General features: G+C 44.8%; 1 protein-coding gene across 1 annotated transcript; it reads right to left on the bottom strand.

The window, feature by feature from the left end:
- Positions 1-838: 838 nt before the first annotated feature.
- Positions 839-1,694, bottom strand: LOC133923454 (uncharacterized). The gene has a single exon (XM_062368750.1). The coding sequence runs from the start codon at positions 1,636-1,638 to the stop codon at positions 1,063-1,065; it is 576 nt and encodes a 191-aa protein (XP_062224734.1). The 5' UTR covers positions 1,639-1,694; the 3' UTR covers positions 839-1,062.
- Positions 1,695-13,263: the final 11,569 nt, after the last annotated feature.

Genomic DNA, 13,263 nt, shown 5'->3' with positions numbered 1-13,263 from the left:
CGAATAGGAATGTATTGTAACGTCGTAAAAACGGTGGTATTTTGTAGGATTTCAATCCAATGGGAAAATCCATATGAACGTACTTAATTGGATTGAGGAAAATTTGCATGTGTCATGTTAAAATTCGCTAGAGTTATCCAATGCAACATCTCACATTCTCGTTACACTGTTTCTCTTGTTAGCATATACTGTACGTCTATACTCTTGCAAAGTTCCTGTGTTTGTATATCCGCAGGAAGGAACGTGCTTTGAGCATCACATCTAGTTCCTAGGTCTTCCTGCTATAGGAGCATGCCATTCATTCGTCTCCTATTTCTTGCAAACCCAGATCAACCACTAATGAGAAGGCCCCTTTGAAACGTGGATTTCCCCCCTGAATCCTACGTACGGGAATTGAACTGATTCATCTGAAATTCCTGTATTCGAAAAAGGGACCTCAAATAATACTCCATCCAAATCCCTCTCCAAATGTAGCATTCCTGTGTGTACTCTATGTAATTCAACTTTTGGTTCTTATTGCAACACTGGGTTTCTTGCTTGGGAGATACATTTCGTTTCTCTTTTCTTTTTTGCGCAAAACATCAGATAAATTTTCTGATCTGGTCATAATCCAAACACTAATGAACCTAAAAAGAGAAGGAAAACAAGGCAACCCCACCTGACTACAGAACAAAGGCGCCACAGTGCTGACATTTATGCTTGTTCGTTGTCTTATTAAATACCGTCCGCAACGAGTGGCAACATTTGATGTGAAATTTGCTATTTTAGTTATACACAAGCATGCTGAGCTCGACCAGCTGAGAAATTTTCAGAAACATGAAGCAAAAACATTGCATCTTCAAAACTTACATGCAGATTTGAATTTTGATCAATACAGCCAGCCACATGTGCCCCCGTAGATTTGAATTTTGATAACAAAATAGAAATGAAGGCCTAACATGCGTGCACAGAGTGAGCAAGAACTCTCGATCAGTTCCATCTGTAGATCATGAGAGGTAAAACTCTAGCTCAGTTATACATGGCCTAGCATGCTTTGCATAGCTCGTGCTGCTGCTGATGCTTTCAGCTGGAGAAATTAGCTTGCACCATGGCCATGGGGCAGCTGAAAACGGCAGACGAGCTCGCGGTGTCGTCGAGCTCGTCGTCGTCGTCGTCGAGGACGACGATTTCGGGGCACTGGCGCGTCGCCTCCTCTCCTTGGACGACGACGGCCCTCCTTGCGTCGCTCTTCGCCCCGCCCTGCAAGAAGCTGCGAGACCACGTAGAAGAACCGAAGCAGCCGGAGCCCGAGCCGGAGCCACTCGCGCTGCGATGGCAACTGCTACTGGAGTAGCTGCTGTGCTGGCCGAAGAATCGATGCTGGTGCCCGAAATCTCGCCCCATCTCGTCGTCTTCCTCGCGCAGACGCGGCCGAGGGCCGGAGGACGCGTCGGAGACCATGGAGTCCTCTGCTTCCTCTTGGTCCTCGCCCGCGTGCAGCACCATCCACCTCTGGGCGGGCTCGCAGTGCATCGCGTTGGAATGGTCGAGGTACAGAGTCCAGCCGGACTGGCACCCGCTGGTGCACCGCGAAGGCGAGCTCTCCATGGCGCCGAATGCCGCTTCTCTCGTACTCCACGGCACCAAATCTCTCTCCATCGACGACGATGATATCTGCTTCTCTACCTGTTGCTCTCTCGGAGAGTACTGCAGGTGCTCACTTGCAGACTTGCTAGCGAAGGTAGTGAACCAGTGAGCTGAGGTATATGACGAGTGTGGGGTGGGGATCTCGAGGCGAGTGGAGGGCTTTGTTTTACCCCATCAGCCTGCCCGCCCGCTCTCGGTTCCTGTCCACGGGCACTGGCACATGCTCGCGGACGTGGGAGGCGTGCGCGCGGACGAGCCCTGCACGTGCGCGCGCCGACGGGGATCAGCCGAGCCGGCGACCGCTCGACAGGGCTGCAGCTTGGTGTTGAGCTCGGCTCTGACGGGGAACACGGCAGCAACGGCGAGGTGGAAGTTCCTAAAAATTCCAAAAAAGAATCTGAGCTTTCTGTTTGCAGATTGGACGGCCGGTAAGCGCATCAAAGCCACGGTAACGTGGAAATTCCAAGAAATTCGAAGATACTACGCAATGGGCCTCATTATGGAATAAACATACAAATGCACAGATAATGGGCCAACGATGGACCCCCATGACAAGGTCAAACTCAAAACGTCGAGGAAGAAGCAGCAGCATTAGTCCACTAGCCGTGTGTGCCTCCGCCCCCGGTAGCTGACTAGTATTACAAGTTTGAGCCTGACAACGTTAGACCACTTCAGGGTTCCAAAAGAAAAGAAAAAAAATCCATTTACCATGAAATAAATAAATGCTCGTCAAGTTCGCCTTTATTCTTGAAAATATAGCTACCTTTTTAGTACAGTACCTCTTTTTTTTTTCCTTTTTTTTGGTTGCAGGATGGGTTTCTCCTTTCATTTCCTACACAAACGAGACCACTGCAAGAACCGGTTTTTTGGTATTTATTTCCCTGCTGTCAATACCTATGTGATAACGGTATCTGATACCGGTATCCAATGATATGCTCGAATATTTCGTCTTTGAGAAAAGTGGTATAAACCAGAGTCGAGTACCGGTAGAGTCGCTAGTTTTTTGCCGGTCCAGACTCGACTCCAATTTTCCTAGCGATCGAATGCGAAAAACCGACATTCCGACACAAACGATGCTCGATCGAGCTGGATCGACCGTGTTCAGGGATTTGGATTCCATTCAGAGTCGTCAGTCTCTTTACACCTACCGACCAGAATCTTCCAGACGTACACCAACTCTGTTTTGGAGGCAGTTTTAGTTAGGCAAATTGTTTGTTTCCTAATAAATATTTGCATTGTCATTTTTTTCCTTCCTGTTTTTTCGGCTTGTAAATCGGAAGAACAAAATGGCGGTAAGTTGGAAGAGCTACTACTATGTTTCCGGGAACAACGAGAGGACCTACTCTGAGAACAATAATCATCTACTCTGCTTCTAAGAAAAATGAGAACTGCACCTAGACAATTTGTTGCCACAAGCTCGGAGACAAAGAAAAGATGAGATTTCCATAAAATTATATGTGGACTGACAAAAACATTTCGTTAACATCATAGCAACAGTGGGAAAAAATATGGTGGCGATATCACCGATTGCTTAAAAAAATCAAATTAATTAAATCACAGAACATGACCTTGCATGCCCCTGCCATCACAATTACATCTCCTTTCTGGCAAAACTAATTTGTTGCCCCCAAACAAAAGAATGATCCCCTCTCCATCTATAACAGAGGGAGAGGCAAAACTAAGAAAGATCACAAACAGAGTATTGCTACATACACCTTGGTCATCTGCAACCTATTGCTAGCTCCAGTTGCAGGAACAGCTGCTTTGTTAGAAACTGCTACTAATTACAGCAGTGCGAGGGAGGATTAGATCCCGATTTCATGTCGCCGAGAATATCCACCACCATCCTGATCTCATCCTCCAGCCACCCTTCTCCCCTCAGCGTTCTCGCCGACACGACAAGGACGTTGAGGATTTGGATCAAGAACACGAGCAGCAACGCCACCTTCGCCATCGCCATTGCCGTTGTCACAACGACGGGAGACAGAGAGGGAGAGGGCTTGAATTGCCTGGTTCCGACTTCCGAGTATGGTGATGGAGTTCAGGTTCTTGATCGAGCTTGGTTTGGAGGAAGTGTTGCATGCCCGACCTCTCTTATATAGGTGAGGGTTGGGTGCAGGGGTTTGCGCCTGACAGATGCATGCGCATACGTGTCGCGCTCCCGCCGTGTAGAACCGGTCGCTGTTTTCCGAGTCCCACCTCGTACTTTTCGCCTGCCGGACAGGTTCCAACTCTTTGACCCTGAGCGGCAGCTCAAATGAAGGAATGGTCAGCACCTTTGATCTGCCAAAAAAAGAAAACCGACAGCAAAAAATCATCATGACTCTCTAACCCTGAAGTCAATCTTTCTCATGCGTGTTGCTTCATGGCAAGCACGGTATTTGACGATTGGAATTAACAGAAGAAAAGTCTGGCCCCATTGAGATACTGTGTTACAGGACCTAGTATTTGCTTGCAGTAAGATAAGAAATTCAGCACAGGGGCCATCTCTTGACCTAGTAGGTACTAGCAGCGATGGATCGACCGTTTCAGTACGACGTACAGCACGCATGCAACCAAGTAACTGAACCGTCCTTTCGTGACCAAGACCGACCCATGCGTTCAACATTTCACATCCTTGTTGAATAATCGCACATTAAAAATTCGTATTCTTTTCGTTTGACCTGAAGCTGTAAACGTTTAGAATTGAAAAGCACGCTTTCCGTCGCCGCAATGCACGTTCTTGGACTGGACTCTTCACCAGACGATCGATCCATCATCCCAAGAACTCAAGTGTGTTGCGCCGATAAGGAGATCGATTCAGACCGGAGCCCCCGCGTGGGAGACCAAAAGCTAGCGCGGAAAATTGAACGAGTCCCGCACGGGTTCGTCGTCCTCGCGCGCGTCTGAATAAGAATCAGAACGGATCAGAAACCAGCCGTAAACGTATAATAATACTGCTCCAAGAAAGAACACAAGACTTCAAACCATGTGTGCAACTGCACGCGTACTGTACTGACTACTGAGCCGTACGCCGCCTGGCTGTATCTCCATTGCACTGCAGCAGCTATATAAACGATCTCGCCATGGAAGGCTTTCCCAACCACAAGAGATCATCAAGCTCGGAAGCAAGCTCCATCGCGCTCTGTCTGGCTGTCTGATCTCTGACTCTGAGCCTACCTGCCTGCCTGCCGTTTGTACGACAACAGCGGTCACGATGAAAGCGACGGTGGCGTTGCTGCTCGTGCTCCTGGTGCAAATCCTGAGCGTCCTTGCCGCGGCGGCGAGGCCGCTGGAGGGGCACGCCGGAACCGACGACGGCTGGATGGAGAGCGGGATCGGGATGGTGACACAGTTGCTGCGCGGCGCCAAATCCGGGCCCAACGGACGCTCGCACTGCTGCTAATCGAGCGCGAGTGAACACGCACGCATGGGAGAGCAGCTGCTTCTGACGAATTCTTCCTTGTTTGAAGCAAGCATGGACACAAACCAAGCGAAGCCGTGTGACCATGCCTCAATGCGCACCAGGATTCTTTTTCTTCAATTTTTTCCCTTTAGTTTCGATCTCCTGTTTGTTAGGGGGATCAACCGTTTTGTTTTCTTTTTCTTGGAAGCCTGAAGTTGTAATTATCATACCGTGTACATGCATGATCCCATCTGTTGAACGCAACAGTTCATTCATTTCTTTTGACAAGAAGCTAGCGTCGATTTGCGTGATTGTCAATACAGATTTTGAATTTTGGACACTTGATATTCCAAGAATTAATGGAAACACTTAGGCTCTGTGTTTGCAACGGATTGCGGCAAGCTTATTTGGTGAAACAACCTTCTCATATTTTGGATGTTTGCTTAGTTACGCTACAAGATCTCCAAGCTTTTCCTAGTGTTATCTTTGAATGGACGACAATTATTGTTTTTTTTCTCGAATTTTTCTCGAATGGCTGAGGGTATTTTAGTGCAATTTGGATATTCCCCAAGCATGAAATTAAATTAGCAACAAAACATCACCAAACAGTAATTCCCAACAAGTCAATGGCATATAAAAAAGTGTATACATATTTCGTATACACTCAATTGCTCTACTTTGATTTCATACTTCAACTAAATCCTTTAGATTTGGCTCCCAACAGCCTAACAGTCTTGGTTTGAGCGTAGTGCAGCTGCCCGCTATTAAAGTATAAATAAATTGCTCGTGTTTCCTCATTAGCTTATTGGAGTCAACTGGCCCATGTAAACAGCTCCGTATCTTCCTTTATTCAAGAGAAATTTTTACGATAGTCCAAAATTTATATGAGTCACCTATTTTTAGAATTCAACGGTCTAAATTAGTCAGGATACTACTCATTTCTCAACGATAGTATAGGTAGTATATGTGAGTAGTATGATAGTATTAGGGTTATTTTGGGAAGAAAAATACGTGGTATGAAAGTAATTAATTGTAGTTATATGTCTCTAAATAGAGTAATATTTCATTGTCGTTTTGACATTTTAATCTGCATTCGGTATGAGAGTTCATTTACTACCCATTGGTTAGGGTTAGTGATCCGACGTTTGTGGCGTCATCTTTCTATTAGCAAAAGCATGGTGGGTAATTTTAACAAAATTATCATAATTACTAAAATATCCAATTACGTGGATCGTCGGATTAGATTTATACTACCTCCTACCTCTAGGTAGTATGGACCATCGTAAAAAAGCTCTTATCCAAACCACCGGATTTTCCTTGATCGTTGGTATAACACAGACACTGTATATGTGGAACTATTTTGTAGTTCGTAGCTTGTGTTCTTCCCAGGTGCGAAGCTACAGGTGCTCACCTCAGTGCACTGGCACCAAGGAACACTACTATGCAATATGGCTTCACTATTGGTTCTAAATTGGTTTTCATTGTCGGTTTTGGATCTGGCAGTACGTAAGGGGCAATGATAGCTAGGTCGTTATCACTGTCGAGCTTTCTAACCGGCAGTGATAGTATTTTTTTAAAAAAAGAAAGAAAAGACAAAAGCCCAGGCACCACCACGCCTGCTCCGCCGCTCCTAGGTGCCGACGCGGCTCGTCCACTGCTCGCGCCTTGCACAGTAAAATGAGGCGGCATGAAGGCTGTCGCCACAACACACCCTACCGATGTAAACCTCATCGGATCCGTCGCGCCCCGTACCACCACTCCACCGTGACCGCACACTCACTTCTCGCCGTGGCTCGTCTACCGCACGTCCTGCCTAGAAAAAAGCAGCGGCACGAAGGTAGTCGCCACAACACACCCTATCGATGGAGCCTTGTTGGATCCTCAAGCTCCACATATCCTCAAGCTCCACATCACGCCGCGCTCCTCGACCTTCACACGCTGCCGCTACAGAGAGATAGAAGGTGGTGAGGGCGGTGGCCGTGAGCTCAGAAGGAGGGACTAGATCTCGACAACGGTGGTCGTGAGAGAGAGAGAGAGAGAGAGAGAGAGAGAGAGAGAGAGAGAGAGAGAGAGAGAGAGAGGGATGGGAGGTGGGCGCAACGGTGGCTGTGAGTGAGAGTGGAGGGATGGGAGGTCGGCGGTGGCGGCAGAGATAGAGAGAGGAGGGACGCGAGGTGGGCGGCGGTAGAGAAAGAGAGAGAGCGAGGAGTATTGCCAAGTTCGAACTTAGGGATTTTCAGGCCGGGGACGGGACGTGGATGTGAACGCGAGACGACTAAAATAGATTCAATTTGATATTTGGATCCAGCTCCTAGGTTCACTATCGGTTCATAATAAAGACCGACAGCGACACTATCACTACTGGTTATTGTTATCAACCGGCAGTGATAATGACTTATCAGTGCTGGTTCTTTTCTAAAACCGATAGTGATACTGTTTTTCTTATGAACCTGTAGTGAAAATAATATCATTACTAGCTTATTATTGATTCAGTAGTGATGAGGCGGCAAATAAGATCATTTCTATAGTAGTGAAAAAAATCTCAATTATTAATAATTCAATTCCATCTCTTATGCACAATCTAATCTCAAATATGTGCACTACCAAGATTCAAATATATTAAGTGTGCCCTGGTTCTTCAATGTGTACACGTATGACATGCTACCTGCACTGTCTAGTCCCTGCGGCTGCTGTATCCCAGCCATCACGCTGCCGCCGCCGCTGTGCTGTGTGCCCGCCGGCCGCCCCTACCACACCAGCTCAGGATGGGGATGGAGACGGAGATGAGTGGGAAGCAGAGGAGGCTGACCGCTTGGATTATATTTTTTTGTTGTCTATGTATGCACGAATATCCAGCAAATGAAACCACAGGAGAACATCTGTTTTGACCTGAAAGCCCTCCAAAGTCCAAAAGTCAGCACACTGTAGGCGTAGCTATCGATATATACACCAGTATCTTCACTTGGTTTCGCTTCTGCAAGTTCTGGGACTCTTTCTCCTCCGGCGACTCAGGAGCCCGCTACCAGTCCAGAAAACCAAGAACTACTCGCAAACCAAAGTCCATCGACGAGGCCATTTCAAACCCCGCGTGGGCACAGGTATATGCAAACCGAGCTGTCAAGAAATTGAACGAGTCTCGCACGAATTCCGTGGCTGCTGCATGCGTTCGAATCCTTCACAACAAAGGAGAAGCAACAACACAAGACTTCAAGCCATGCGACCGTACGTACATACGCCCATTAGCCGACGCCCCCATGGCCCCATCGATGTGCCCTGTCTATATAAACGAACAGAGCTAGCTCACCGTGCAGATGCAAACCATCTTTCCCAAGATCGAGCTAGCAGCCTGGCACAAGGATCAACAAAACCTCAAGCTCGAAAGCAGGCAAACAGGCGCCGTGTCTCGCTCTCTCACACACTGACACACACGATTTTGTCTGCCACCATCGTCTCTACGACAGCAATGGCGGCGATGACGGCGAAGATGGCCAAGGTGGTGGTGCTGCTCCTCTTCTTGGTGCAGATGCTGAGCGTCCTCGCCGCGGCGGCGAGGCCGCTGGAAGGGGCCGGCCTGCTGGAGAACGGGGTCGGGATGGTGGCGGAGATGCTCCGCGCCGCGAAATCAGGGCCCAACCCACCCTCGCACTGCTGCTAATTGTCCTAACGATCACATATTTATATCGTTCCTTCAATTGGATGGATGGAGCTACCTCGAAGCAAAAATCTGGAAGTACCTACTTGAAGACAATAAGTAGCTAGAATGAACCCTAGTGTAACTGTAAAAAGTTGAAGCTAGTTACTTCCTTTTCTTTTCTTTTCTTGCTAGAAGATTAATGGACTTGTAATTATCATACGTGTACATGAGTCTAGCTTGTAAATATATGATTTCTTCATTTCTTTGGAATAAATTGACTTGCATATATATTAGCTTTTCGTATATATTGGATTTGCCGTTGTAAATGTCGTCCCAAGCTTTTATGCGTTTTCTCAATCGGGGTGATGGGTTTATTCTGGTGTGCCTAAATGACTATTTTAGTCGGAAAATGCTTCTGGCAAGATGGTTTGTAGTCCCAGTGATCTCAAAGATGGTTGTGTCCGTTAAATTTCTAGCCAGCGTTTTAGGAGATTCGCAAGCACAACAGTCTAAGAGGTTGTGTGTTCAATTCTTAGGAAATACCCGAGCGCGTATGTCGCATGAAAAATTACGTGACTTACGACTCCGGAGGGAGGGGAGGGTACATGTACATGCATTTTTTTTTTCTTTTTTGGCTCTATAGTAACTCGATCATGTAGCATATTATCATCGTATTGATGGTTTCTATTTGTTAACACTGTCTGTTCTATAACAAATGATAATATTCTGGATTACTATTATTAGAGAATCACTGACGTTTCAAAAATCGATGATAATTACGGTTCTGAACAGACAGAATGAAATGTTGAGCGGGCTTGTCACGTGATCTCTTTTTCTTCCTTTTTGTTTTCGTGTGGTCTTTTACGTCGTCTTCTGCATATAACTTTGTTGACGTCACCTCGTACGTATTGTTGGTGTTACGTACGTACTTACATGAACTATATTTATGCCTTGGTAAAAAGAAAACTATATTTATATATGTTAATTTTCTGCATGCCATAGAGAGACTGATTCATTATCTGAGAATCGGTCAGTCGGTCCAGCTGCGTTTCGCGTTGTGGTTGCACTTTCGGTCTCTCAGACGGGGTTCCTGCCTGCCTGACGGATAAAAAATTATTTTTTTTCAGTTTACGTGTTATAGATTCGTGCTTCACAAGTAGCCGCGGCGACTCATTCATTTTGAATGTATAAGTTGACTAATGAAAGTATTAGTACAGTCACTTGTTGTATTAATTGATGATCGAGTTCTGGCTGGAATTAGTATGTGTCCAATATCTCATCACCTCTTCTTGTTGAAAAAAAAAATCATATTATTTTGTTTGACCTAATGCTCGTTAGGAATCAGACGATGACGGTCTCCAAAAATGAAAGAACGAAAACTATGGACGAGTCTTTCACAGACTCTCACTACTACAGAATCCCACATAATAGCCGTCACCTTCAGTGCCGGTTCAAAAGAACCGGTACTGAAAGTGGCATCAGTGCCAGTTCTAAAACTCCCGCCTGCAATCGAGGGCTTAGGGTTAAGAACCGGCACTGAAACACCACTATCAGTGCCGGTTCTAACCACAAACCGGCACTGATACCATCCTATAGTATATATAGCCCATCTTCTTCCCCGTCTCGACCCAGAACAGAGCCGCCGCCGCCGCAGCCTAGTGTTACAGCGCCTCCTTGCCATTTTTTTTGGCGATTCAAGGTTTTTTTTTTTTTTTTTTTTTTTTTTTTTTTTTTTTTGCGTAGGAGCCTTCAAAATTTGGAGGAGTCAACTGTTTTAAGGTTAGTGAGATGATCTATATTTCATTTTTGGATAGATTACTTGGTAGATTACTCTAGGGTTGTTGATGGATGATGCTTGTTCCATAGTTATTGAAAGAACAATGATGTTGCCTAGAGGGAGGTGAATAGACGTTTTTACAAAAATTCGTCCCCTTTTACCATTGGCTTAAACTTGCAGCGGAATATAAACTAACGGGTTTTTCATAAGTGAAAAGTCTAAATATGCTAGGCTCAACTGGTGCACAATCACCCTAAATAAATGTGGAAATTACAATCCTAAGATGACAAAAATTACTCTAATCTAGCAAGAGATATGCAACAAAACTTAAATTGAAAAAGGCTGAAACACTGTTCATATAACTGAAATTACTGTTTATCCGGAGTATCTGGTGTAGTCCGGATACTCTGGTGTGTACAGGTTCGGAAACTCCGGTAAAGTCCGGATTCTTCGGGTTCTGTACAGAACTGAGCCCAAAACTGAATATAAAGGATGGGTAGAGAGTTCTAGCTCAAACCAAGTGACGTCGTTTGTTCCTGGAGATGATTCCAAGTAGATCCACGGAGAACCTACACTCAAATACACACAAACAAGTAGATCGAGCAATATGCACAAAGATTTGAGCAAGAACTTAAAAGTAAAAAAACAAGAGAGTAGACACAAGATTTGTTTTCCGAAGTTCAGATTCACCACCGTGAATCCTACGTCTCCGTTGATGAAGCTCCAACGAGCCGGGTCTCTTTCAACCGCTTTCCTCGATCCACTCTTGATTTCTTCCCTTGCGGAGGTGAAATCGAGCCCTTCATAAACTTTCCCACGGCTCACCACAAGCACGGGAGCTCACCGGCGACACCTAGCCGGCTAGGAGGCTTCACCTCCACGAGTAACAAACGCTTCGAGAACTTCTTGTCAAGAACTCAAGTGCTCAAGATTGGATTTTAGCTCACTTGCACTCAATCTTCTAATCTCTCAACCCAACTCACTTTTCTCCTCAAATCACACACTAGAATGGAGTGGGATGGAGTTCTTTTGGCTCTAAAAAGTGTTTCTTTCGTGCCCTTGCAGCAGCCCCAAAGGATGAGGTGAGTGGGGTATAAATAGCCCACTTCAAAAAACTAGCCGTTAGGCTCTTTTCTGGAATTTACCGGAGAATCCGGCCTACACCGGAGTCTCCGGCCACTCCAGGTACCGAAGAATCCGGTCTTCACCGGAGTCTCCGAGTACAGCACAGCTGACCTCCGAAAAACGGCGATAACTTTTGATCCCGGAGTCCGATTTCGACGATTTTGGACTCTATGGAAAGATTATTCAGAGGGCTACACATCCCAACTGAATTCATGACCTAAAACACATAAGATCAAATTATGAACACTCCAAAACCCATTTTGGACACTTCCATATTTTCCGCTTTGGACTCTTAACAAGAAACTCTCACTTTAGGTTTGATTAGGAACTCTTGAGCACTGAGACGCAACAATTAGCTCACGTTGTATCCCTCTTAATAGTGCGGCATACCTAGACTCAATTTCAAAGATAAAACACATTTGAACCAATTTGAGCCTTTTGAATACTTTCAAGTACCGCTTTTTACTTTCAAACCTTTGAGGGTTGCCAACTTCCATAAAATCTTCTCTCCATCTATTTTTGATTCCTCATGTGATTGATGTGAATCATCTATAGCTTCCCATGGCCTCGCACGGTCCATCGGCATAAAGCCTTTACTCGCTCTTCACCACCGCCTTGGTCCTTCGGCTCAAGCCATTTGTTTGCCCTTCACCACGGATATTCCATTGCAGCCGAGTCTTGCTTTCCCTTCACTGTCTTGCCATAGAAAACCACTTTGCATTCGACATCTTCAAGGAATTCATTTTTTTCGTATATGGAGTCCACTTTTGTTCTTGACTCTTGGCACATATAATTTCAATTCAACTTATGCCTTCTTATGGATCTTAACCCCAACTCACTCTCAAACATAAAGCACATGAGTTAGTCCATAAAACCTAAATGACAACTTTTATACCTTAAGTTACTTGATCTCCATAAATAACTTATTAGCCTTCATGAATATTGTCAAATCTTCATATAGAACCTAACCCCACTCATTCTTAAACACATAGCACACGGGTTAGTTCATAAAACTCTATTGACAAGTCATACCTTTAGTTACTTGATCTCCACAAGTAACTTAGCCTTCAAGCTTATTGCTAATCTTATTTAGCTTCTTCTTCTTCTTATAAGAATCACTAAAATCGCAATGACTTTTGATGCAATTCTTTGAACTCATGGCATTTCTCAAAGAATTCATGCTTCATCATTTATGCATCTCCTATGGAATAACCTAATAGCGATTCTCGATATGATTGTTAGTTCATAGGCATTGTCATCACTTACCCGAGCATCACCTAGAGCTCATTCATCTTGATGCATTTTCAATCTCCCCATTTACCTAGAGCTCATGCATATCTCTCATCCATGCATCATCTATGGAACAACTTATTAACAAACTCAACACTATTGTTAGTCCATAGGTATTGTCATTAATTACCAAAATCACACATAGGGGCTAGATGCACTTTCAATCTCCCCCATTTTGGTAATTGATGACAATCTCACTAGATGATTATATTTGACAAAAATTAAAGTTTTAAGTATACATATAATGAGAAGATGAATGTATACAAAGAACAAGTTTTAGAAATATCAAATATCACATAGATATTTGAGATTACCAAAACAAGTTTTACTAGCATCAAACACCACAAGGGTTTTAATATTAGTAAAAACCAATATGTATGTAGTAAACTCCCCCACAATCTATGCATGTGTGAATGAATCTTGAAT

Source organism: Phragmites australis, chromosome 7 (genome assembly GCF_958298935.1).
Source record: "Phragmites australis chromosome 7, lpPhrAust1.1, whole genome shotgun sequence".
In the NCBI taxonomy this organism is placed as follows: Eukaryota; Viridiplantae; Streptophyta; class Magnoliopsida; order Poales; family Poaceae; genus Phragmites; species Phragmites australis.
The sequence above is the reverse complement of the archived record's forward strand: the minus strand, read 5'-3'. Positions and strand labels throughout refer to the sequence as shown.